Source organism: Manis javanica, chromosome 1 (genome assembly GCF_040802235.1).
Source record: "Manis javanica isolate MJ-LG chromosome 1, MJ_LKY, whole genome shotgun sequence".
NCBI lineage: Eukaryota > Metazoa > Chordata > Mammalia > Pholidota > Manidae > Manis > Manis javanica.
The window spans coordinates 90,728,366-90,755,545 of NC_133156.1; the positions used below are offsets into that span (position 1 = coordinate 90,728,366).

At 36.3% G+C, this 27,180-nt stretch overlaps 1 protein-coding gene across 4 annotated transcripts in view; it reads left to right on the forward strand.

Moving 5' to 3' along the window:
* Positions 1–27,180, forward strand: part of AP3B1 (adaptor related protein complex 3 subunit beta 1) — a 273,969-nt gene that overhangs the window by 12,449 nt on the left and 234,340 nt on the right. For all 4 annotated transcript variants that reach the window (XM_073234795.1, XM_073234799.1, XM_073234824.1 and 1 more), the window contains exon 2: positions 23,690–23,765. In XM_073234795.1, coding sequence (XP_073090896.1) covers positions 23,690–23,765 — 76 coding nt within the window. The remainder of the gene's footprint in view (positions 1–23,689; positions 23,766–27,180) is intronic.

The following is a 27,180-nucleotide window of genomic DNA, read 5'->3' on the forward strand; positions in this document are numbered from 1 at the left end:
GATTTTACTCTTAGTGAGAAGGGAAACTATTGGAGACTTTTGAACAGAGTGAAATGATCCCATTTTTCTCCCTCCCGCCCTTCCTTTCTTCCATCATTGATACACAATCTTTTGATGCTTTCAAATATACAGCACAGTGATTCAGCATTCACCCATATTTTCAAGTCCTCACCCACTCCATTGCAGTCACTGTCCAACAACGTAGTAAGATGAGAGTCATTAAATTGCGTTGTGTGTGCTGTACTACCATCCCCGTGACCTACCTATATTCTGATTGTGAATTATTGTGCCCCTTAATCCCCTTCTCCCTCCCCCCATCCTCCCACACCCCTCCCCTTTGGTAGCCACTAGTTCCTTCTTGATGTCTATGAGTCTACTACTATTTTGTTTCTTCTGTTTTGCTTTGTTTTTATACTCCACAAATGAGTGAAATCATTTGATACTTGTATTTCTCCACCTGGCTTATTTCACTGAGTGTAATACCCTCTAGAACAACCATGTTACAAATGGCAGGATTTCTTTTCTTTTTATGGCTGAATAATATTCCATTGTGTATATGTACCACATCTTTATCCATTCATCTGTTGATGAACACAGGTTGCTTCCATATCTTGGCTATTGTAAATAGTGCAGCAGTAAATGTGGGGGTGCATATGTCTTTTTGAATAAGGGATCTTGTTTTCTTTGGGTAAATTCCTAGGAGTGGAATATCTGGGTCAAATGTTATTTCTGTTTTTAGTTTTTGAGGAACCTCCATATTGATTTCCACAATGGTTGCACCAATTTACATTCTCACCAACAGTGTTAGGAGGGTTCCCCTTTCTCTGCATCCTCACCAGCATTTGTTGTTTCTTGTCTTTTGGATAGTGGCCATCCTAACTGGTGTGAGGTGATATCTCATTGTGGTTTTAATTTGCGTTTCCCTATTGGTTAACAATGTGGAACATCTTTTCATGTAAAGATGCTGTGGCCAAGGAACTTAGAAATAAGGATACTGGATGTTAAAGTCACTCAGAATTATAGCCATTGGCTAAAATGTCTTCACTGAGTTGGAAGAGTGGCAGATGACAATAGCAAGAATGAATAGGGGTAGCTAAGCTCAGTTGTGGTTATTTTTTAAGGTGTTTTTCTTTGTGAATGCATTGAGTCAGTATCTGAAATGATTACTTCTTCTGAAATCTTCCGTTCCTTTTATTTATCAACAGTGCAAAACATTGATACACCATGACTGCAGAAAAACTTAGAACAAAATTTGTGGTCTGCCACTGGCAAGTATATAGAGGTTTGTGGCATGCATTTTGGGTATTAATCTTATATTTGCCTCTATTTCAATTTCCTTTTCCCCTTTAAAGTTTTCAAGTCTTGCTATATATTATGAATAATTGACTATCCCCCTTAAATTAAATTTGGGGAACAGGGTGGGGCATAAGTAAATATGCCTAAGTAACGTGGGAGGCAGTAACAGTTACTTTGCCTCATTGCTGCTATGCTATACCATTTTTACCATAATTGTCAAACATTTATTTGAGTAGCTACTCTGTGTAGCTTCTTTCTTGGCTTGGGGGATACAAATCAGCATTATAATTGTAATAATAACAGCAATAATACTTTATATTAGTATACTACTTTTATTTTCTATGGTTTTCTGGCCATTCCCCCTATATATCTCAAGAATTTATAAGTCCTCCAGTCTTCCTAGTAGCATACTAGTCGTGCATTCTGTCTGGCCTACTAACCTTGGTGATCAAATCAAGTCTTAAATTTTGTCTGTTCAAGACTACCCATTATTGCTAGACTTGAGCCTCTCTCTGCACACCACCAGTGCCTGCCTCCATGGCAACCACTAGTTTGTTCTCAGTATTTATGAGTTTATTTCTGTATTGTTTGTGGTTTTACTTTTTAGATTCTATGTGTGAGTCAAATCATATGGTATTTGTCTTTCTCTGTCTGACGTATTTCACTTAACACAATACTCTCTAGATCCATCCATGTTATAAAAAGCATTATCTCTGTTTTTACTGCTGAGTAATATTCCATTGTATATATGTACCACCTCTTCATCCATTTATCTATTTATGGACACTTAGGTTGTTTCCATATCTTGGCTATTGTAAACAATGTTGCAGTAAACAAGTAAACATAGGGGTGCATATATATTTTTAAATCAATGATTTTTTTGGGGGAGGTAAATAGCCAGAGTGGAATTACTAGGTCACATGTTATTTCTATTTTTAATTTTTTTCTTTAACCTCCATACTGTTTTCCATAGTGACTGTACCAATTTACATGCCCAAGAGAATGCATGAGGGTTCCCTTTTCTCTATATCCATGGTGACACTTGTTATTTCCTATCTTTTTGATACTAGCCATTCAGACTTGTGTGTGATGATATCTCATTTGTTTTTTTGGTTTTGAGTTGTGTGAGTGCTTTATGCTTTTGAATGTTAACTCCTTATTGGATATATCATTATAATTCAGTAGGTTTCCTTTTCATTTTGTTGATGGTTTCCTTCTCTGTACAGAAGCTTTATAGTTTGATGTAGCCCCACTTCTTTTGGTCTTTTTTTTTTGCTTTTGTTTCTCATGTCTGAGGAGACATAGCTGGAAAAAAATTGCTAATGCTGATGTTCAAGAGTTTACTTCCTGTCTTCTCTTATAGGAGTTTTATGGTTTCAGATCTTACATTTAGGTCTTTAATCCATTTCAAGTTTATGTTCGTGTATGGTGGAAGACTGATCCAACTTCATTCTTTTGCATGTAGCCATCCAGTTTTCCCAACACTATTTATTGAAGAGACTATCTTTTCCCCTTTGTATATTCTTGACTCCTGTGTGGGTTTATTTCTGGGCTCTCTATTCTGTTCCATTGATCTGTGTTTCTGTTTTTGTGTCAGAACTGTACTGTTTTGTTTATGATAGTTTTGTAATATAGTTTGAAATCAGGGAGTGTGATACCTCCAGCTTTGTTCTTTCTCAAGATTGCTTTGGTTATTTGGGGTCATTTGTGGTTCCATACAAATTCTAGGATTCTTTTCTTTTGTTGAAAAATGCCATTGGTATTTTGATGGGGATAGTATGGAATCTGTAGAGTACTTTGGGTAATATGGACAGTTTAACAATATTAATTCTTCCAGTCCATGAACATGGTATCTTTCCACTCCTTTGTGTTGTCTTCAGTTTCTTTCATCAGTGTCTTATAGTTTTTAGTGTACAGGTCTTATTTCTCCTTGGTTAAATTTATTCCTAGGTATTTTACTCTTTTTGGTGAAATTGTAAATAGGATTGCTTTCTTAGGTTCTCTTTTTGCTAATCCACCATTATTATATAGACATGCAACAGATTTCTGTATATTGATTTTGTATCCTGCAACTCTAGTGAATTCATTTATTAATTCTAATATTTTTTGGTGGAGTTTTATGGATTTTCTATATAGTATCATGCCATCTGAGAATAGTGACAATTTTACTTCTATTAATAGTGACTTATATTAAGAGGCAACATCTGCTAAATACAATAACTGCTTAAAATATCTTGACGCAGTTATACTCATTTACTTTATGTATTGACATTTTTCATATTGCTGCATATTGAAGTAAAACATGATCATTATAACATGTGACAACTACTTGTCTGCCTTACATTATTCTCATTGAAATTTTAAACTAATGCTTAAGGCATTAAACTTTATTGATGAAAATACTATATTCACTTATTTTATAAAACCAGAGCTTGAAGGGCCTTAGAAAATTTCTAGTTGTGGTGTCAGAACACCATCATTAAGAAAAAGTTGGTATTTGCAGAGAGTCAGATGAAATAAGGAGGGCTGTATGATACAGGAGAAAGTGATCGCTGCAGGCTAGAGTTGCTGGAGAGGTGGACCTTGATTTCGGCCTTGATATGAGGATTAGGAAAGTATGAAGGGTTTTCTTAGCAGGAAAAAAACAAGAGTGAAGGTAAAATAGTTTGGCTTTTTTCTGGCAACAGTGAGTGAACCAGTGGAGATAAAGAGAGGACTTTGTGGAAAGGAGTTGTGGAAAATTTGAGAAGTAGTTAGTAGAGTGTGAAGGAAATTGGACTTTAACTTCTGTTCTAGGAACAGGGGTTGATGGTTACAAATGATTACTGCATGGATGTTTTGGAAAGGTTAATCCAGCACTGTAGGGAGAATAGATTAGAGAAAGCAAACTGGAGACAGAAGGATCATAGGGAGATTGTTAGAAAAATCCAAGAGTAATATAATGATTTGGACTGTTGGTGTAAGTGGCTATGAAGAGGAAGGAATTGTGACTAATATTATGAAAGCAGGGGTTCATAGATCTTAGTCACTCAATGGGCAATGGGTAACGGGAGAAGGGAATCAAGGACTTCAAGTTTTAAGCCTAACTAGAAGAAGATGAAGACTATTGATTAAAATGGGGAAGGGTTGAGGTGACATTTGGGATGGAAAAAGGTTGTTTTCATTGGCAATGTTGGACTGTAGTTAAGAGCGATCAGGGCTATTATATATTTGAGAATGTATCAAGGCGAGAGCAATATATAGTTGTCTGTGACTAAATAATTGTACTTTTCATTAGACTAAATAAATTTCTTTTCATTAGACTTACTAAATTTCTGTCCAAAATCTGTTCTTGATGTTGTGATTATGGAAAACGTCAGTATAATATTGGCCAAGCAATAGTTGGGAATGGAAAAAAAACTGTGTCTGAAAAATATTAGCCCAAAATAATGTTAGCAGTCAGATTACTAAAGGAATTCAAGTATCTACTGCACTAGTAATCAGAGGAATGCAGCATCTTTCCTCCTTTCTTCTATGAAATAATCATGATAATAGAATGTGGGTTTTGTTGTATTTTTATTTGGTGCACTAAAAAATGGGCAACCCCAAGTTTTTTTGTTGAAATTTTACCTAGTTCGTGATATCTACAGGTCTCGGACAGTCTTCTGAATATTTGAGCTCAGAACCTTCAGGGGCAGATTAAGAATTTTACACTTTTATGTACTTTGATAAAGTCAAGTAGGTAACTTATATACAACATTACATGTTGTAGAAATGCTAGGGTTAATTAAAAATAAAGTTAGAAACATATAGTTCTTATAGTTTCACCTATCTGACAGTACCAACAATTATTAAAATAACAGATTGGTTTTCCTCAAGGTTATTGGATATGTGAACATTTCTTTAAATAGCAAATGTGATTAAGGAGTTACGTGTGTGAAAATCAAAGATCTTTTTGTTTTACACACACACACACACACATGTGCACACACACAGTGCCATGTACTCCAGTATCTGTACATTACTTAACAAATGATTTTTTCTCTTTTTCTTTAGTGTTCTTAGTATTTAAAACTTTCCATGAAAATAGTAAAAATTATAAAAACTTTACTGTAATTTGGTCAGTAGTGTATGTTTTATACATCAAAAACTTAAAACCATGTTTGGAAATAAGTTTATCTTTTGAAGTTAACAATTACATATGACAAAAGTTTTTCAACACATGGAAAAATTTAAAATAATCAATGATTTGCACTATTCCTGTAAAGTAGGAATTTGTAGGACCTTTTTCTGTTTCTGGCCGACATAGCCTTCATCAAGAAACTAGACAGGGTCTTGTGACTTTTAAAAAATTCTGGTAAAAAGTATGTAACATTTATTAAATTCATCATCTTAAACATTTTTAAATGTGCAGCTCGGTAGTTTCAAGTATATTCACATTGTCTGTGCAGTAGATCTCCAGAACTATTTCATCTTGCCATACTGCCACGTGACTTTATGAAAACTGAATTTTTCACCAAGTTTTCAAATGCTTTAGGAACAAACCTTATCTAAGGTAGAGAATATTGATTTCTTCAGTTCCCTACACAGTAGACTGATCCAAACTCATCAGATGGAAAACTTGCCTCCTGTGGCCTTGGAAAGTTGGGCTTTTTTGTTGTTGTTGTTGTTAAGAATTAAAAAATTAATCTAGTTTTGAGCTGGCATATCTTATTAACACAGTTATAGAAAACATATTTATTCTACTAAGGTTTATGAATTTCTTGGAGGAAGATCTAATACTAATACTCAAACTTGATGCACACACCCGACTCTTTGGCATTTCTGTGTTTATGCCCATCTGCTAGTGTGGCACCATGCCCATTATTTAAGTGGCAGGCCAATAGCAGTGAGCCATGTGAGCCAACAAAGATGAATTGTTTGGATGGAATACACTACTCTGTAGTGCTAATTAATTTTGAGCTGATGAATCTACATGACATAATGTTAACCAAATACAGACAGAGTAATGACAGTGAAAATAAAATTTATTTTGACATATACAGAAGTGATTCACAGATGTTTTAGGTTACTATTCAGAATAGTTAGAACTAGTGTTTATTATGGTTCCAGTTATCAGTTTTCGTAAAACTTCTGAGTTTAAGAGGAAAAAATACAATACAGGTTTCTTGTGGTAGATGATAGATGAGAGGAAGTGTTGTGGCACTGTAGGTTATGGATTTTATCCTTGTAGAATATTGCTTTATGGTTTTGAAATGTGTTCTTAATGTACTCAACTTTATAACAAGACAGAAATTGGTAAGTGGAAAGAATGTTGGATTTCAAAACAGGACTCAAGTTTGGTTTCTTACTTTCTCTAGTTCTATAGCAGTATACTTTAAAAGTTGTGTGAATTTGGAATTTCTTGTGTGTTATATAACTTTCTACTTGTATGCCCTTATATTTTCTGAGCTTCAGTTTCTCTATTAAATGGGAATAAGAGCCACACATGCTTCATAGAGACTTTGTCATACTAAAATGAGGTAGTGTTTACATTCTGGAAAACATTACCACTATCAGGTGGCTAAATAAATCAATTATATGTTATATATTCAAGAGTTGTATTAGTGGCAAGTTAGGCAGTAACAGAAAGTATATAACTCCCATTCTCATACCCTAAGGATAACCACAACAAGCAAGTTCTTATGTCTCCATTCAGAAGAAAAATTTTAAACCAAGTGATAATATATAATATATATACCATACTCTGTATCTTGCATTTCCTTTAGGGTGACTTGGAGACATTTCCATATCAGCATGCTCAACTATTTTAATCCTTCTAAGCACTGTGTAGTATTTTCTAGTATTCCCTTTATTTAATTATCTCCCTTTTTGAGGGGCATTGGATTGATTTTGCCTGTTTTTGAGTATAAGTAATACTGAAACATAAGCTTTTGCATACTTGTGAGAATTATCTATTTCTAGGAAAAATTCCTAAAGAAAGAGTTGGAGATTAAAAGTTACTGTATTTTAAATAATGATGCATATTGCTAAGTTATCTTCAGATGGGTTGCAACAGTTTTCTTCCTCCACCAACAATGAAGTCTGTTTTCCTTCCACTTTTGACAATATTGGGTACCATCAAGTTTCATGGCATTGGCAAATCTAACAGATGCAAAAGGTTATTACACTGAGTCTTTCTAGTTGGGAGAGTGTCAGATCTTCTTCCTCATGCTTATTGGTTTATTCTGTCAGTGAAATACTTTAGATGTCCTTTCTACATTTCCCTTTTGTTTCATCTCTTATTGATCTCTTCGTATTTGAGCTCTTCGTATTTTTTTATAGGTATCATTAATATACAATCTTCTTTTTTAGTAAGGTACTATTGATATACACTCTTATAAAGGTTTCCCATGAAAAACAATGTGGTTACTACATTCACCCATATTATCAAGTCCCCTGCTGATATCCCATTGCAGTCACTGTCCATCAGTTTAGTAAGATGGCACCGAGTCACAATTTGCCTTCTCTGTGCTACACTGTCTTCCCCCTAAACCCTTCACACCATGTGTGCCAATCATAATAACCCTCAATCTCCATCTCCCTCCCTCCCCACCCGTCCTCTCCCATCCCTCCCCTTTCATAACCGCTAGTCCCTTCTTGGAGTCTGTGAGTCGGCTGCTGTTTTGTTCCTTCAGTTTTCCTTCGTTGTTATACTCCACAAATGAGGGAAATCATTTGGTACTTGTCCTTCTCTGCCTGGTTTATTTCACTGAGCATAATATCCTCCAGCTCCATCCATGTTGTTGCAAATGGTAGGATTTGTTTCTTTCTTATGGCTGAACAGTATTCCATTGTGTTTATATACCACATCTTCTTTATCCATTACACTTAGGTTGCTTCCATATCTTGGCTATTGTAAATAGTGCTGCAGTAAACATAGGGGTGCATAAGTCTTTTTGAATATGAGAATTTGTATTCTTTGGGTAAATTCTTAGGAGTGGAACTCCTGGGTAAAATGGTATTTCTATTTTTAGTTTTTTGAGGAACCTCCATATTGCTTTCGACAGTGGTTGAACTAGTTAACATTCTCACCAGCAGTATAGGAAGGTTCCCCTTTCTCCATATCCTCCCCATCATTTGTTGTTCTTAGTCTTTTCGATGCTGCCCATTGTAACTGGTGTGAGGTGATATCTCATTGTGGTTTTAATTTGCATTTGTCTGATAATTAGTGATGTAGAGCATATTTTCATGTGCCTGTTGGCTATCTGAATTTCTTCTTTAGATAATTGTCTGCTCATATCCTCCACCCATGTTTTATTCGGGTTATTTGCTTTTTAGTTGTTGAGGCAGGTAAGTTCTTTATATATTTTGGATGTTAACCCCTTGCCGGATATGTCATTTACAAATATATTCTCCCATACTGTAGGATGCCTTTTTATTCTGGTGATGGTGTCCTTTGCTGTACAGAAGCTTTTTAGCTTGATGTAGTCCCATAAGTTCATTTTTGCTTTTGTTTCCCTTGCTTGAGGAGATGCATTCAGGAAAGAGCTGCTCATGTTTATATTCAAGAGATTTTTGCCTATGTTTTTTTCTAAGAGTTTTATGGTTTCATGACCTACATTCAGGTCTTTGGTCCATTTCGATTTTTGTGTGTGGGGTTAGACAATAATCCAGTTTCATTCTCTTACATGTAGCTGTCCAGTTTTGCCAGCACCATCTGTTGAAGAGACTGTCATTTCCCCATTGTATGTCCATGGCTCCTTTATCGAATATTAATTGACCACATATGTTTGGGTTAATGTCTGGAGTCTCTGTTCTGTTCCAGTGGTCTGTGGCTCTGTTCTTGTGCCAGTACCAAATTGTGTTTATTACTGTGGCTTTGTAGTAGAGCTTGAAGTTGGGTAGCGAGATCCCCCCCCACTTTATTCTTCCTTCTCAGAATCGCTTTGGCTATTCGGGATCTTTGGTAGTTCCATATGAATTTTAGAACTATTTGTTCCAGTTCATTGAAGAATGCTGTTGGTAATTTGATAGGGATTGCATTGAATCTGTATATTGCTTTGGGCAGGATGGCCATTTTGACAATATTAATTCTTCCTAGCCAGGAGCATGAGATGAGTTTCCATTTGTTAGTGTCCTCTTTAATTTCACTTAAAAGTGTCTTATAGTTTTCAGGGTATAGGTCTTTCACTTCCTTGGTTAGATTTATTCCAAGGTGTTTTATTCTTTTTTATGTTATTTTGAATGGAATTGTTTTCTTGATTTCTCTTTCTGTTAGTTCATTGTTAGTGTATAGGAAAGACACATATTTCTGTGTGTTAATTTTGTATCCTGCAACTTTGCTGAATTCTGATATTAGTTCTAGTAGTTTTGAAGTGGAGTCTTTGGGGTTTTTTTATGTATAATATCATGTCATCTGCACATAGTGACAGTTTGACTTATTCTTTACCAATCTGGATTCCTTGTATTTCTTTGTTTTGTCTAATTGCCATGGGTAGGACCTCCAGTACTATGTTGAATAACAGTGGGGAGAGTGGGCATCCCTGTCTCATTCTCGATCTCAGAGGAAAAGCTTTCAGCTTCTCGCTGTTCACTATGATGTTGGCTGTGAGTTTATCATATGGCCTTTATTATGTTGAGATACTTGCCCTCTATACCCATTTTGCTGAGAGTTTTTATCATGAATGGATGTTGCATTTTGTCAAATGCTTTTTCAGCATCTGTGGAGATGATCATGTGGTTTTTGTCTTTCTTTTTGTTGATGTGGTGGATGATGTTGATGGATTTTCGAATGTTGTACCATCCTTGCATCCCTGGGATGAATCCCACTTGGTCATGGTGAATGATCCTTTTGATGTATTTTTGAATTTGTTTTGCTAATATTTTGTTGAATATATTTGCATCTATGTTCATCAGGGATATTGGTCTGTAGTTTTCTTTTTTGGTGGAGTCTTTGCCTGGTTTTGTTATTAGGGTGATGTTGGCTTCATAGAATGAGTTTGGGAGTATTTCCTCATCTACTATTTTTTGGAAAACTTTAAGGAGAATGGGTATTATGTCTTCTCTGTATACCTTTTCATGGTGATAGAGGTAACTGTAGGCTGGTAGCGTGTGTGTCAGCTGTAAGAACAAAGTCCTTTCCTGCTTGCTGCTCCCCTTGCCCTTCTCCGCTGCCTGTGTCAGTTACTCACACTCCTGGAGCAGCTTCCAGGTTAATCCTCTAAGCTGCTGTGGGTGGGGTCTCCGTCAGAGTAGTGCAGAGCCCTGTGGGGAGTGGCAGGTGTGCTGCGTGCCTTCTCCTGTGAAAGTAGTGCCTCTGCTGGGCAGCTGTGTGCCTACAGCAGCCTTTGGGTCTGGCCTGGGTGGCTGTGTGCCGGGCTGAGTGGCATCTTGGGGCGTGGGTGCTCCTGGTCTGCTCCTCCACTGCCATCACCAGCTCCCGCTGGCCTCTCCCGTGCCCCTTTGGCGCTGCTGCGAACTCACACAGGCCTCTCCAGTCCTTTCCAGCACCGCTGCCGCCAGTGTGCGTGGGCCTGGCATCTCGGTCGCTGCTGCCGCGGGCTCATGCAGGTCACTCCTGGTTTCTGCTGGTGCTTTTGCCACAAGCTCACGCAGGCTACTCCTGGCCCCCTCCAGCGCTGGCGCCACGGGCTTGTGTGGGTGCTCTGTTGCCACTGCTGCTGGTCCATGCGGGCCAGTCCTGGGCCGCTCAGGTGCCACCACTGTGGGCTTGCACGGGCCGCTCCTAGGCCCCTTTGGCACCGCCTCCCCCGGCACGTGCTGCGGCTCTCCCACTACTGGGCCGGTGTGTCAGGGTCCGCACTGGCTCAGGGCATGACTGGCAGGCAGCTCATCACCGTGAGGGTCTTCGGAGCTGCACTGCGGCTCAGGGGGTTAGGTCACCTAGATTTCCCCGGATTACCAGATGCTGGGAGTGCATGTATCGGGATGACTTCGTCCAGCTGTGAGGTCCCTGTCCCTTAAGACTTGCAAAAACTACTCACTTTTCTTTTGTCTGAGGGGTGCCGGTTGTGGGGACCTGTTTGCATGTTTTGTTTTTCCATTTTTCTTATGTCCAGCACCCTTTGCACTGTGTCTGGGCTCCTGGTGTGGATTTCTAGAGCTAGTTGGTTAACAGTCCTGGGCTTTCACTCACTCCCTGCTCTGACTCCTTTTTTCTTGCCAGGGTCTGGGGTAGGGGGGAATTTGGGTCCCTCTGGGGCACAGCATATATCTTACCCCCTTCGTGTGATGCTGAGTTCTCGCAGATGTAGATGTAGCCTGGCTGTTTCACTGTATCTACTGGTGTCTCTTCTAGGAATAGTTGTAGTTGTTGTATTTTCAAAAATATATATGTTTTTTGGGAGGAGATTTCTGCTGAACTACTCATGCTGCCATCTTGGCTTATCCTCCCCATGATGATCTTTTTGAGGTAGTTTTGAATTGAGCTTGCTAATATTTTGTTCAATGTTTTCCATCTATGTTTATCAAGGATATTGGTCTGTAATTTTCTTTTTTTGTGGTGTCTCTTTCTGGTTTTGGTATGAGAGTGATGCTGCTGACATAGAATGAGTTTGGAAGCATTCTCTCCTCTTCTACTTTTTGGAAAACTTCAAGGGGGTGAGTATTAGGTCTTCTCTAAATGTCTGATAAAATTCAGCAGTAAAGCCATGTGGTCTGGCAGTTTTGTTCTTGGGTAGTTTTTTGATTACCAGTTCAATTTCATTGCTGGTTTGTGTTCTGTTCAGGTTTTCTGTTTTCTTCCTGGGTCAGTCTTGGGAGGTTATATTTTTCTGGAAAGTTACCCATTTCTTCTAGATTATATAGTTTGTTAGCATATGATTTTTCATATTATTCTCTTATGAATCTTGTATTTCTTTGGTGTCCATTGTGATTTTTCCTTTCTCATTTCAGATTCTGTTATGTGTGTAGAGTCTCTTTTTCTTGATAAGTCTGGTTAGGGGTTTATCTATTTTGTTTGTTTTATCAAACAGCCAGGTTTTTGTGTCACTAATTCTTTTGTTTTATTCTCAATTTTATTTATTTCTTCCATGATTTTTATTATGTCCCTCCTTCTACTGACTTTGGGTTTCATTTATTCTTCTTTTTCCAGTTTCATTAATTGTGAATTTAGACTGTTCATTTGGGATTGTTCTTCCTTCTTTAAATATGTCTGAATTGCTATATACTTTCCTCTTAGAACTGCCTTCGTTGCGTCCCACAGAAGTGGGGCGTTGGGCTGTTGTTTTCATTTGTCTCCATATATTGCTTGATCTCTGTTTTAATTTGGTCATTAATCCATTGATTATTTAGGAGCATGTTGTTAAGTCTCCATGTGTTTGTGAGTCTTTTTGTTTTCTTTGCACAATTTATTTCTAGTTTCATACCTTTGTGATCTGAGAAGTTGGTTGGTACAATTTCAATCTTTTTGAACTTACTGAGGATCTTTTTGTGGCCTAGTATGTGATCTATTCTTGATAATGTTCCATGTGCACCTGAGAAGAATGTGTATCCTGTTGCTTTTGGGTAGAGTGTTCTGCAGATGCCTGTTAGGTTTGTCTGTTCTAATGTGTTGTTCAGTGCCTCTGTGTCCTTACTTATTTTCTGTCTGGTGGATCTGTCCTTTGGAGTAAATGGTTTTTGAGGTCTCATAAGATGAATGCATTGCATTCTATTTCCCCCTTTAATTCTGTTAGTATTTGTTCCACATAGTTGGGTGTTCCTCTGTTGTCTGTTGTGTGCATGGAAATTTATAATGCTTATATCCTCTTAGACTGTCCCCTTTATCATTATATAATCATTATATAATGTCCTTCTTTGTGTCTTGTTACTGTGTTTCTTGTGTAGTCTATTTTATCTGATATAAGTGCTGCAACTCCTGCTTTTTTCTTCCTATTGTATTCATAAATTATCTTTTTCCATCCCTTCATGTTTAGTCTGTGTATGTCTTTGGGTTTGAAATGCTGCATGTAGATGGGCCTATAGATGGGTCTTGTTTTTTTTTTTTTTATCAATTCTTAACTATAGGTCTTTTTGTTTGGTGCATTCAGTTCATTTACTTAAGGGTGATTATTGATAGATAGGTACTTATTCCCATTTCAGGCTTTGGATTTGTGGTACCAAAGATTCAAGGGCACTTTCTTTACTGTCTAACAGTCTAACTTAACTCATTTATTATGCTATTATAAACACAGTCTGAAGATTCTTTTTTTTTTTCATACTTCTTTTTCTTCCTTCTCCTCACTTTGTATGTTAGGTGTCATATTCTATACTCTTTGTGTATCCCTTGACTCACTTTGTGGGTAGCTGATTTAATTTTGCATTTTGTTAGTAATGAATTGGTCTACTTCCTTTACTGTACTTCTATTTTCCCTGGTGATAGCTGTTTAGCCTTAGGAGCATTTCCATCTAGAATAGTCCCTTTAAAATACACTGTAGATATGGTTTCTGGGAGGTAAATTCCCTCAACTTTTGCTTATCTTGGAAATGTTGAATTCCTCCTTCATATTTAAATAATAATCTTGCTGGGTAGGGTATTCTTGGTTCAAAGCCTTTGTGTTTCATTGCTTTGAATATGTCATGCCCCTTCCTTCTGGCCTGTAAAGTTTCTGCTGAGAAGTCTGATGATAGCCTGATAGGTTTTCCATTGTAGGTGATCTTATTTCTCTCTGGCTGCTTTTAGTAGTCTGTCCTTATCCTTGATCTTTGCCATTTTTAATTATTATATGTCTTGGTTTTGTTTTCCTTGGGTCCCTTGTGTTGGTAGATCTGTGCACGTCCATGGCCTGAGAGACTGTTTCCCTCCCCACATTGGGGAAGTTTTCAGCAATTATTTCTTCAGAAATACTTTCTAGCCCTTTTTCTCTCTATTCTTCTTCTTCTGGTACTCATATAATGTGAATATTGTTCCATTTGGATTGGCCACACAGTTCTCTTAATTTGCTTTTATTTCTAGAGATCCTTTTTTCTCTCTCTGCCTCAGCTCCTTTGTATTCCTTTTCTTTAATTTCTGTTCCATTTACCATCTCCTATACGTCATCTAATCTGCTTTTAAATCCATCCATTGTATGTTTCATTTTAGCTACTATATTTTTCAAGGTGTCTATGTCCCTTCTGAATTTGTCCTTTAGCTCTTGAATATTTTTCTGTAGCTACATTAGTATGCTTATGACTTTTATTTTGAATTCTTTTCAGGAAGATTAGTGATTTCAGTTTCACTGAGCCCTCTTTCTGGTGTTTGAGGGATTTTGGATTGAACAAGGTTCTTCTGCCTTTTCATAATCCCTTTTCCATGAGATGTTCTGTTTTCCCAGATGTAGACTGGCTCAAGCAATCTTATTTCTGATCACTCATTTAGGAATAGTTGTATTTGCTGTATTTTCATATTATGTGTGGTTTTCAGAGGAAATTTCTACCTCACTTCTCACGCCATCTTTTTTCTTATGAACTCTTTGTATTTTAAGAAAATTAGCACTGTATTGGATAAATCCCTAATTACTTTTCTTTGTGACTTAGTTTATTCCGCTGTGTGTGTGTGTTTTAAAACTTTCTGTGTTTTTATAATTTTAGATTATTTTCTTTTATTGTTTCTGAGGTTCCCCCCAATCTTTTAATCTTTCATAAGTCTTTTATGAAGTTTTTTATAAAAGTATTTAAATGCTCTTAAATAGTGAAAAAGAACATTGCCTGTTCCAACCAATTTTTTTTTATTTTAGCATATTTAAACTCAACTAACTCAGTGACTCTGTGATATTTACTTTAAAACTTTAAGGTTAGCTAGTTGCTTTCTAGAAGAGATTCCTAATATCTTGATCAAAAGTAGAACCTATTTCCTGATGTCTTCCAAGAGGACAAATCTTAGGGTATTGTGAAAGGTTTACCAAATATGGAGGCTTCCTTTGATACATGGATGGCATCATGGTTTTTAAAACATGCACTCATGGTATATATACATGGAGGATGTATGCCTAGTTTGTAACCTTTATTGGGTTCACAGACCCTTTTGAGAATCCAGTGAAAGCCTAATTTTTCTCTATTGTAATTTACTTTCTGTTATATTGAATTATCATATTCTTCATTTCCTTACGTATCCAGTTTAATTTGCTGTTTCTTTAATTTGTTGAAATGGAAACTTAGATTATTAATTTTCAATCTTTTGTTAATATTACATTTAGAAGTATAAATTTACTTGCAAGTACTGCTTTAGCTATATCTCATGAGTTGTGAAATGTTACAGTTTCATTAGCCAGTTTAAAATATTTTCTGTATCCCTGATGATTTCTTCTTTGTTCCATAGGTCAGTTAGTGTGTGTTGCTTATACTGCTTGTATTCCCAAACATCTGGGCACTCTCAGGTTGTTTTTCTCATATTAAATTCTAGTTAGATTCCATGTACTCTGTATGACTTTAGAGATACATATAGCTTATTTTGCTAAATGCTCTGTGTGTATTTGAAAAGAATGTTTATCCTGCAGTTGTTTAGTATAGTATTCTATGCATGTCAGGTTAAGTTGGTTAATAATGGTGCTCAGAATTTCTACATCTTTACTGAACTATTTTGTCTGCTTTTTCTGTTAGTTACTCAGAGAGGTGTGTTAACATTGCCAGTTGTGATTGTGGATGTGTTTTTCTTCTATTGGTTGTATCAGCTTTTGCTTTATAGATTGAGGCTGTAAATTTAGAATACATGTAAATTATATATAAATTTAGAATTATTTTATCTTCCTTTGGAAATGGTATCCTTTTATGTCTTAGCAGCAGATCTTTAGCTTTTACTTGTCTGAAAACCACTTTATTTCACCTTCAGTTTTGAAAGCTATTTTCAGTGAGTATAGAATTGTATGTTGGCCTTGTTTTTCTTTCAGCCCTTTCAAGATGTCATTCCATTATCTTCTGGCCTCTATAATGTTTGTTGAAAAGTTGGCTGTCAGTATTATTGTAGGTCCTTTTAAAAAGGCAGGGGTTAGTAAACTATCACCATGCCCACTTATTTATGTATTGCCTGTAAGTGATTTCACTGCAATGGTAGAGGTGAGTAGGTACATCAGAAATAATATGACCTATAGTGCCTACAGTATTTCCTATCTGGCCCTTTATTGGAAAGATGTTCTGACCTGTTCCTCAAGGAAATGTTTTTTTCTCTGCATGCTTTTAAGGTTTTCATTTTCTTTGATTTTCAGCAGTTTGACTATGCTATACCTAGTGCAGTTTTCTTGATTTTTGTCCCATTTTCTTAAGGTTTTAAAAATGTGGGTTCATGTGTTTCATCAGTTTGGAAGAATTATTAGCTGTTATCTCTTGAAATATTGCTTTTGTCCCATTTTTTCTTCTCTCTCCTCTGTTTTTGGCACTCTAATTAGAGGTATGTTATATATTTTCAGTATATCCCACATATCTCTGATGCTCTGTTCTGTTTTCCATTCCTTTATTTCTTGACTCTTTGAATTGTGTATTTTCTCTTGAGCTGCTTTCTAGTTTAATAATACTCTCTTTTATTTCTGGTCTTCTGTTAAACCAGTCTAGTGAGTTCTTTATTTCATATACTCATTTTTTTCAGTTCTGAATGTCCATTTGATTATATTGTATAGTTTCTGCTTCTTTGTTGACATTCTCTATCCTTTCATCTATTTTGTCCATCTTTTCCGGTATAAAGTTCCTATCTGGTATCTATTAACTGAACTACTCATCAGTCTGTTTCTATTGCTTTTGTTAGTTTGTTTTTGGTCATTTGTTCCTGTTTTTAGCCTGTATCGTAAGTTTTGATTAGATGATGGATTTTTAGGATTAAAAACATTGGTGAGGCTCTGGATGATACCTTCTTCCAAAAAGGGTTGTATTTTTTTTCAGACAGGCAGATAGAATACTAGCAGATCACTTTGGTCCTGGTTAAGCTCAGTTTAGGCTTTTTAAGGTCTTGTCTATTTCATTTTTTTCTCATACTCCCAGGGAACACTATTACTCTCCCACTGTGGCCCTTCTGTGATCTTAACTGAAAGGTCAGGGTATTTACCAAAGTGTTTCTACTTGGAAGAGATCCAAATTCCAGCCTCTCTTGCCATGGAAGTGTAGCTGCTGAAATCCTTGCTCAGGTATTTAATCTCCCAGGTGCAGTTTTCTTGTGGATTTCCTGGAATCTTGCCCTGTGGAAGTGTAGCCTGCTACTTGAAGGGTACAGATTTTTGTGTACCTTTTCACTGGTTCCTTCCTCTCTAATTTTGCCCTTCAACTTCCAGTTCCTGAACTCAACTTGTCTCCTCAGTCTGTTAAAACTGTCATTTCTGCATGGGTTCTATTCCCCCAAATAGCAGCTTGGAAAATTCACTCAGGGAAAAAATTTGTGTGAATAGGAGCTCACTTTGTGTGCTTTTCTTTCCAGGATCTTGGCTGTTTAAATTTTGTCTGCTTTAGTTGATCTCCAGTGCCTTCAGAAAGTTATTTTTTCCAGGTTTACAGTTACTTTTGTGGCAGGTTTAGTCCCATAAATTACAGCACCTTAGGCAGATCTGGAAGTCCCTGCAGTGTATTGTAAAAGTAGCCAAATTATTCTGTTATATGTGTTAGGTCTCAACTCTCCTTAATTCAGAACCTTCCAGTGGTTCTTTATTACATGTGGAGTAACCACCAAAGCCTTTAGAATTCTTTATCCTCCTTTCATTGTCTCTTTGGCATAGAGTACTCTTCCTGCCTGCACCTGTCCTTCACCACAGTAAATGTATGGCTAACTCCTTCACTTGCAGATCTGTTGAGATGTCTCTGTTTAGCCTACTCTGATCACCCTATTTAAAATTGCTTCTTCTTTTCCTCTCTTCATTCTCCCTCCTCTGCTCTATTTTCCCCTCATTTCATCTGATGACTTATAATTTACTATGTGTGTTGTTTGTTGTCTCTTTTGCTTATTAGCATTAAAACTCCACAGGGTCAATGATTTTCCTCATTTTTGTTTACTGATGGGTTACAAATATATATGCGGACCAGATGAAAATAGAGTTCCAGAATTTAAGGGACAGGGCTACAGAAAGGGCAAGGTTTTTAAAGGCAGGACAAGAAATTCATAAATGGGAAAAAGGATTATTTTGGGTGAGGTCACCTTCATTTGGGGACAAAATAGTCTTTATTATGTAGGTTATGTCATCTTTCTTTGGTGGTTGGAGAGGGTACATATGATAAATTATCTTATTGATGCTGACCAAAAAATTTCTGACTGACTACATTTCTTGGAGGTAGGTTGAAACTGCAGTTAAGTTTTCAGCCTGTTTGACTTGGCCTAGTGGAAGTGTTTGGGCCTGTGTCTCTCTTTAACACTGGATTTAAGTTTAAGTGTTGCTTTCTGTGGTACACAGATTCTGGTGAATGTTTTGAGGAAAAAGGTAATTGTGTAGGGCAGTGCTTGCAAATGGAGGAAGAGCCTTTTTCTCCCTTTTAAATTTCTAGTCCATCATGGGTGGGTACTACTGTATAACAGAATAACAAATAAGCTGCTAGAAAAATGAAATGAAAAAAAATCATGCAAAATGCAAGCCCCAGTTTTTAAAATTATATTCAGAAGATATAAAATTACACTGTTGAACTCATACTTTGAGCAGCACTGAAACATAGTCTTAATTTTTCCCTTAATTTACATTGTCTTTAAAAGGAGTGCAGAGTTTTAATGAATTATGGACTATAGATTTTTTAAAAAGGGGTAATTAATACTGTATTTTATACTACCTAATAATATGTACTATGTAGTATTTATACTATATAAAAGCCCTATTACCTCCTAAGTTCTTGTATTTGTTAAAAACCAAAACTCAGCCCAGTAAACTTAAAGACTAATTGACTTCATTAAATGATTCATGAATGGACAGCATCCCATCTATCAAGCAGAGAAATGCTCTGAGGAATTACTCAGAACGGAAGGTTTTCATAGCCAGGACAGTAGGGCAAAAAGTTCTTAGCAAAAGAAAAGAAGAGATTGTTTTAGGCAAGGTTGCCTTCCCTTAGGAAGAAGTGAGGGAGGTCTTATCATGAAGAACCCTTAGTCTTTTTGGGTGATGGAGAGGGTTCATATAACATATTACCTCATTGGCGCTGGCCAGAAAATTCCTGGTTAACCAAGACTACATTTCTATGGGAGGTTGAAAATGCAGTTAGGCTAGGCATTAAGCCCGATTTGTTGACCTGGCTCTGCACTCCGTCTTAGGCCAGCAGGTTTCCTTTTTGACACACATAGCTGGGAAAATTTTGCTTTGGGATTATAATTGCTGCCTTATACTGGTGCTGAAATAAGAGTGACTTAATGGTATTTTCTTTAACCTTCCAGTTACATATTTTTCTCTGTTCTTTGAAACGGTAAAGTCATATTTTGAACTTGAAATGAAAAGTTATACCACTTAGCACCACAAGATGTCACTTATGTAAAAATAAAGTTGCTATCCTAATACTGGATACCTGCAAATAAATAGGTAAAATGAAGAACTAAATTTTTAAAAAGCGTATTTGAAACAAGTATTGGTTTTCAGCAAAGAGTCAATGAAAATATTGCCAATTCAGCATTATTTTGAATCACTCTTTTGATGTTTAGCAAAAGAATTTATGTTCTACATTTTTAATGTAGTAATACATGTTAATAGGACATGTTTGAATCCAGTAATGATGGAGGTAGACCTAAAATGACTCAACAGAAGTGAACATATTTTGAAGGTAAACTGGGTATCAGGGTGTTACCTTTCCCAAATACTGAACCTTATGGTGATAAGCAAAGAGGAATTGGGCAAGAAATATGTAATTTGTATCAGAATTTTCAATAGGTCTTTGACATATCTGTGAAAAGTTGCATATTACATCAGGTTGAAACACTGCCTTCTTTATTTCTTGTCTTTTTTCTCTGAACCTCAGAGTTATCAATTCTCTGAATACCACGAATCTGCTTTTTGTCACTACAGATCAGTTTGCATTTTCTAGAATTTGAAATGAATTAAGTCATGCTAGTTTGTGTTTGGTTTCTGTCACTCAGCATAATGATTTTGAGAATTCATCCATCTTATTGCATGTATTAGTAGTTAATTCTTTTTCACTGCTGGGTAGTATTCTGACTAAAATCAAATCTTACTGATGGACATTTATATTCCAGTTTTTTACTGTTATAAATATTCTGCTAAGCTGCTAAGAATATTCATGTAAATCATTATGTGGAAATGTATTTTTATTTCTCTGGAATTATATGACTGGGTTACATGGTAGGTTTATGTTTAAATTTGTAAGAATCTTCAGTTTTCCAGAGTTGTTTTTTTTCATTTCCACCAACAGTTTGTGAGTTCTCATTTCTCCACAGCCTTGGCAATGCTTATTATTGTCACTCTCTTAATTTAGTTTATTCTAATGGGTGTGTAGTTGATACCTCATTTAATTTTGCATTTCCCTGATAATTAATGATTTTAAGTATGTTTTCATGTGCTTATTGGTATTCTTAATCTTTTGTAAATTGTCTGTTCCAATCTTTTGACTCTTTTTTTTTGGATTGGATTGTCTTCTTATAAATGAGTTATAATTATTATAGAACTTCTTAAACTTTTGATTTTGAGATAATTATAGATTCATGTGCAGTTAAAGAAATAATACAGAGCTATCTTGTGTACTGTCTATCCAGTTTTCCTAATGATAAACTATAGTACAGTGTCACAACCAGGATACTGACATTGATAAAATCCTCCAATCTTGTTTAGATTCCCTAGTTTTACTTGTGCTTTCTATACTGAATGTGGGGGGGAGCATACATGCTCTATTCTGTTTTATCACATGTTCAGGTTCATGTAGCCATTAGTTCCATCACCACAGGGATCCTCTCGTATTGCCTTTTTATATCCACCCTTCCTTTTTTTAACCATAATCCTCAGCAACCACTAAACTTTCTCCATTTCTGTAATTCTGTTATTTCAGGGATATTATATGAATGGAATAATCCAGTATGTAACCTTTTAGGATTTACTTTTCTCACTAGGCATACTTCTTTGGAGATTAGTCATAGTTGTCATATGTATCAATAATTTGTTTCTTTTTACTGCTGAGTGGTATCTCTCCTATGGATGTGCCACAGTTTGTTGAATCATTCATCCATTGGAGGACATCTGGATTCTTTGCATTTTGGCTAATAGGAGTAAAACTGCTATGAATACTTGTGAACAGATTTTTGTGTGAGTATACATTTCCATTTCCTTGGGATAAACAACTAAGAGTATAATTGTTGGGTTGTATAGTAATTGCAAGTTTAGTTCTATAAGAAACTGCCAAACTGTCAAAGACGCTATAGCCTTTTATGTTGCCACCAGTGGTATGAGTGATCCACTTCCTCTGTGTCCTCACTATCATTTGGTGTTGTCATATATTTTTATTTTAGATGAGAGCCATTCTGATCTTGAGTAGTGATATTTTGCTGTGGTTTTAATTTGCTTTTCCCTAATAGTTAAGTTGATTATCTGTTCATGTGCTTTTTTGCCATTTATGTATCTCCTTAGGTGAATTGTTTGTTGATGTCTGTATTAGTTTGCTGGTCTGCTATAACAGAACACCACAGACTGGGTGGCTTTATCACTACACATTATTTCTCACTGCTCTAGAGGTTCAAGTTCCAGATCGAGGTGTTGGCAGGTTTGGTTTCTCGTGAGGCCCCTTCTCCTCAGCTGTTTCTCTTTGTGTCCTCACATTGTCCTGTCCTGTAGAATCCCAAAAGCCTGATAGCCTTCCTTCATTTTTGTGCCCTCTTTCCACTTTAGTCCAAGCTGGCAGTGTCTATTTTGATATAATCCCATCTCTACTCCTGATTTCTGTGGAGATGTATGATTATATCCATGAGTGGTACCCATGATTTCTTTATCAAATGATTTTCTGGCCACACCCTTGAAAAAGCTCTGAAGATGATTTCTTGTATTTTGCAATATGTATAGGCTGAATATTTTTATTAAGGTATTATTGATATACATGAAAAAACAATGTTGTTACTACATCCACTCATGCTTTCGTGTCCCCCCCACACCCCATTGCAGTCACTGCCCATCAGTGTAGTAAAATGCCACAGAGTCACTATTTACCCCCCCTCTCCTACACTGTCTTCCCCCTGATCACCTCCACACCATGTGTGCCTATCATAATACCCCTGAATCCCCATCTCCCTCCCCTACCACCCTCTCCCATCCCATCCCCTTTGGTAACCGCTAGTCCCTTCTTGGAGTCTCTGAGTCTGTTCCTTCAGTGTTACTTCATTGTTACACTCCACAAATGAGGGAAATCATTTGGTACTTGTCTTTCTCTGCCTGGCTTATTTCACTAAGCGTAATATCCTCCAGCTCCATCCATGTTGTTGCAAATTGTAGAATATGTTTCTTTCTTATGACTGAGTTGTATTCCATTGTGTATATGTACCACCTCTTCTTTATCCATTCATCTATTGATGGACACTTGGGTTGTTTCGGTATCTTAGCTATTGTAAATAGTGCTGCAATAAACATAGGGGTGCATATGTCTTTTTGAATCTGAGAAATTACATTCTTTGGGTAAATTTCTAGGAGTGGAATTCCCAGGTCAAATGGTATTTCTATTCTTAGATTTTTGAGGAACTTCCATATTGCTTTCCACAATGGTTGAACTAGCTTTACATTCCTACCAGCAGTGTAGGAGGGTTCCTCTTTCTCCACATCCTTGCCAGCATTTGTTTTTCTTAAGTCTTTTCAATACTGGCCATCCTAACTAGTGTGAGGTGGTATCTCATTGTGGTTTTTGTTTGCATTTCCCTGATAATTAGTGATGTGGAACACCTTTTCATGTGCCTGTTGGCCATCTGAATTTCTTCTTTGGAGAACTGTCTCTTCATATCCTCCACCCATTTTTTAATCAGGTTATTTGCTTTTTAGTTGTTGAGGCATGTGAGTTCTTTATATATTTTGGATGTTAACCCCTTGTCAGATATGTCATTTACAAATATATTCTCCATACTGTAGGATGCCTTTTTGTTCTGCTGATGGTGTCCTTTGCTGTACAGAAGCTTTTAAGTTTGATGTAGTCCCATGTGTTCATTTTTGCTTTTGTTCCCCTTGCTCAAGGAAATGCATTCAGAAAAAAGTTGCTCATGTTTGTATTCAGGAGGTTTTTTCTTATTTCTTGTTTCTGATCATTAAGAAAAAATTTGGGGATGAAAGAAGAGCTTGTATGCTTGTGTTCACATTAGGATTTTGCCCAGAACTGAGGTAATTTTATATTTTTGTTTCCTTGATGGGACTCATGACAACATAGCACTTTGACATTATTTTGTAGGGTTATATGAGAAATATATATTTATTTAGAAATAAGAATGCAGGTATATAACATTGCCCATCATTCTAATTCTTATGAAAAATGATGTAATTTAATAGGTATGTAATATAAAAATCTAAACATAGAATTTTTTCTCTTCTCTTTATAGGAATGAAGATCTCAAGCAAATGTTGGAGAGCAACAGAGATTCTGCTAAGTTGGATGCTATGAAACGGATTGTTGGGGTAGGTAAAATATATCACGTCAGTTTTTTGAAAATGGACACATAGTGATAATATTAAATATGTATATTAAATAATATGTTAAATACAAAACTGAACATCCCATTTACCCTTTAATATTAGCTTAGAATTTCATGTCTAAAATGTTTTAGAAGAAGTGTTGAAGTATCAAAATTCAGAAACTTGAGTTCTATCTTCTGTTTTAATTTCCCTATCAAGATATTTCTCCTGTGAGATAAAGCTAATCATTTTGAAGACAAAATAAAATTATGTATAAGACCATTTTATCTTCCTATAAAAAGGAATAGTAATAGCCAAAGGATGTTTTCTTGTCATTTTCTGACCTAAAAATTGTGAATATGCTTTCCTGTGTATTTCAAATTCCATTACTATCCATAGAAATGCTTTTTTTTAACTTTGAAATAATAGTTTTTATTATCATTTTTTAAGTAATGGAAGAACACACTATTCTTATTGAAATGTTTTTCATTCAAATCTAAAAATCTAACAGATATATCTCTACTTTGCGAGAGTTACAGAAAAGCCTATTGCTATACAACAAACAATACTTTACTGTGGCCATTAATCAAGAGGTAGCAGTTGTTACAGAGGGAAAAATGGTTGCAAAGATCCTAAAGTGCAATGATCAAGCCATATACACAAAAGCAAACACACACACAATCCTACTGTCATTTGGACAGCCTTTATAAAAGCTGTGATTTTAGTAAAAGTGTAAACAAAGTTATTTTTGCTACATGGGTGAACTTATATCTGCACATTGAATAATTTGGATTGATATGATATATACCCCCAAATTGGGATTTAGAGTAAGAACAATAATGGTTTATTCAAACTATTTTTTCTCCTGTATCTAGCTACTTAAATGTAGAAATGCTTTTAATGAGTATTAATAAATGTAAACAATTGCCAATTTTCAGTTGTAATGCAAAATTCAAAGTGATTAATACATTATTAGAGGGGTCCCATCATCAGAGAACTAAAAATATAGTGTAATTCCTAGTTGTATATAAAATCTTTAATAAAATATTTTGCAATTTTTGTTTCACTTGCTCAGTTTTTCATTTGATTTTTTTACATTCATAGTGAAAAAGCTTACTTAATTCAGTGATTGTCAAATCCTAAAGAGTTTTGCTTTCGTCTAAGTGGAGTTAAATTCACAAAACCTGTCTTTCTTTTTTTATTTTATTTTATTTTTTTATTATTTTTATTTTGGTATCATTAATCTACAATTATATGAAGAACATTATGTTTACTAGGCTCCTCCCTTCACCAAGTCACCCCCACATACCCCTTCACAGTCACTGTTCATCAGCGTAGTAAGATGCTGTAAAATCACTACTTGTCTTCTCTGTGTTGTACAGCCCTCCCTGTGCCCCACACACACTATACATGCTAATCGTAATGCCCCCTTTCTTTATCCACACCCTTGTCCCTCCCTTCCCACCCATCCTCCCAAGTCCCTTTCCTTGGGTAACTGTTAGTCCATTCTTGGGTTCTGTGATTCTGCTGCTGCTTTGTCCCTTCAGTTTTCCTTTGCTCTTATACTCCACATATGAGTGAAATCTTTTGGTACTTGTCTTTCTCTGCCTGGCTTATTTCACTGAGCATAATACCCTGTAGCTCCATCTGTGTTGATGCAAATGGTAGGATCTGTTTTTTTCTTAAGGCTGAGTAACATTCCATTGTGTTTATGTACCACATCTTTATCCATTCATCTACTGATGGACATTTAGGTTGCTTCCATATCTTGGCTATTGTAAATAGTGCTGTGATAAACATAGGGGTGCATATGTCTTTTTGAATCTGGGATCCTGCATTCTTAGGATAAATTCCTAGAAGTGGAATTCCCGGGTCAAATGGTATTTCTATTTTGAGCATTTTGAGGAACCTCCATACTGCTTTCCACAATGGTTGAACCAATTTACATTCCCACCAGCAGTGTAGGAGGGTTCCCCTTTCTCCACAACCTCGCCAACATTTGTGGTTGTTTGTCTTTTCGATGATGGTGATCCTTATTGGTGTGAGGTGATATCTTATTGTGGTTTTAATTTGCAATTCTCTGATGACGAGCGATGTGGAGCATCTTTTCATGTGTCTGTTGGCCATCTGAATTTCTTCTTTAGAGAACTGTCTTTTCAGCTCCTCTGCCCATTTCTTAATTGGATTATTTGCTTTTTGTTCCTTGAGGTGTATGAGCTCTTTATATATTTTGGATGTCAACCCCTTATCTGGTCGTTCATTTATGAATATATCCTCCCATACTGTAGGATACCTTTTTGTTCTATTGATGGTGTCCTTTGCTGTACAGAAGCTTTTTAGCTTGATATAGTCCCACTTGTTCATTTTTGCTTTTGTTTCCCTTGCCCAGGGAGATATGTTCATGAAGAAGTCACTCATATTTATGTCCTTGAGATTTTTGCCTGTGTTTTTTCTAATAGTTTTATGGTTTCATGACTTACATTCAGGTCTTTCATCCGTTTCGAATTTACTTTTGTGTATGGGGTTAGACAGTGTTCCAGTTTCATTCTCTTACATGTGGCTGTCCAGTTTTGCCAGCACCAACTGTTGAAGAGACTGTCATTTCCCCATTGTATGTCCATGGCTCCTTTATCAAATATTAATTGGCCATATATGTTTGGGTTAATGTTTGGAGTCTGTATTCTGTTCCATTGGTCTGTGGCTCTGTTCTTGTGCCAATACCAAATTGTCTTGATTACTGGGGAGTAATCCCCCCCCCACTTTATTCTTCCTTCTCAGGATTGCTTTTGCTATTCAGGGTCTTTGGTGGTTCCATATGAATTTTTGAACTATTTGTTCCAATTCACTGAAGAATGCTGTTGGTAATTTGATAGGGATTGCATCAAATCTGTATATTGCTTTGGGCAGGATGGCCATTTTGACGATATTAATTCTTCCTAGCCAGGAGCATGGGATGAGTTTCCATTTGTTAGTGACCTCTGTAATTTCTCTTAAGAGTGTCTTATAGTTTTTAAGGTATAGGTCTTTCACTTCCTTGGTTAGGTTTATTCCTAGGTATTTTATTCTTTTTGATGCTATTGTGAATGCAATTGTTTTCCTGATTTCTCTTTCTATTAGTTCATTGTTAGTGTATAGGAAAGCCACAGATTTCTGTATGTTAATTTTGTATCCTGCAACTTTGCTGAATTCTGATATTAGTTCTAGTAGTTTTGAAGTGGAGTCTTTAGGGTTTTTTATGTCCAGTATCATGTCATCTGCAAATAGTGACAGTTTGACTTCTTTACCAATCTGGATTCCTTGTATTTCTTTGTTTTGTCTGATTGCTGTTGCTAGGACCTCCAGTACTACATTGAATAACAGTGGGGAGAGTGGGCATCTCTGTCTTGTTCCCAACCTCAGAGGAAAAGCTTTCAGCCTC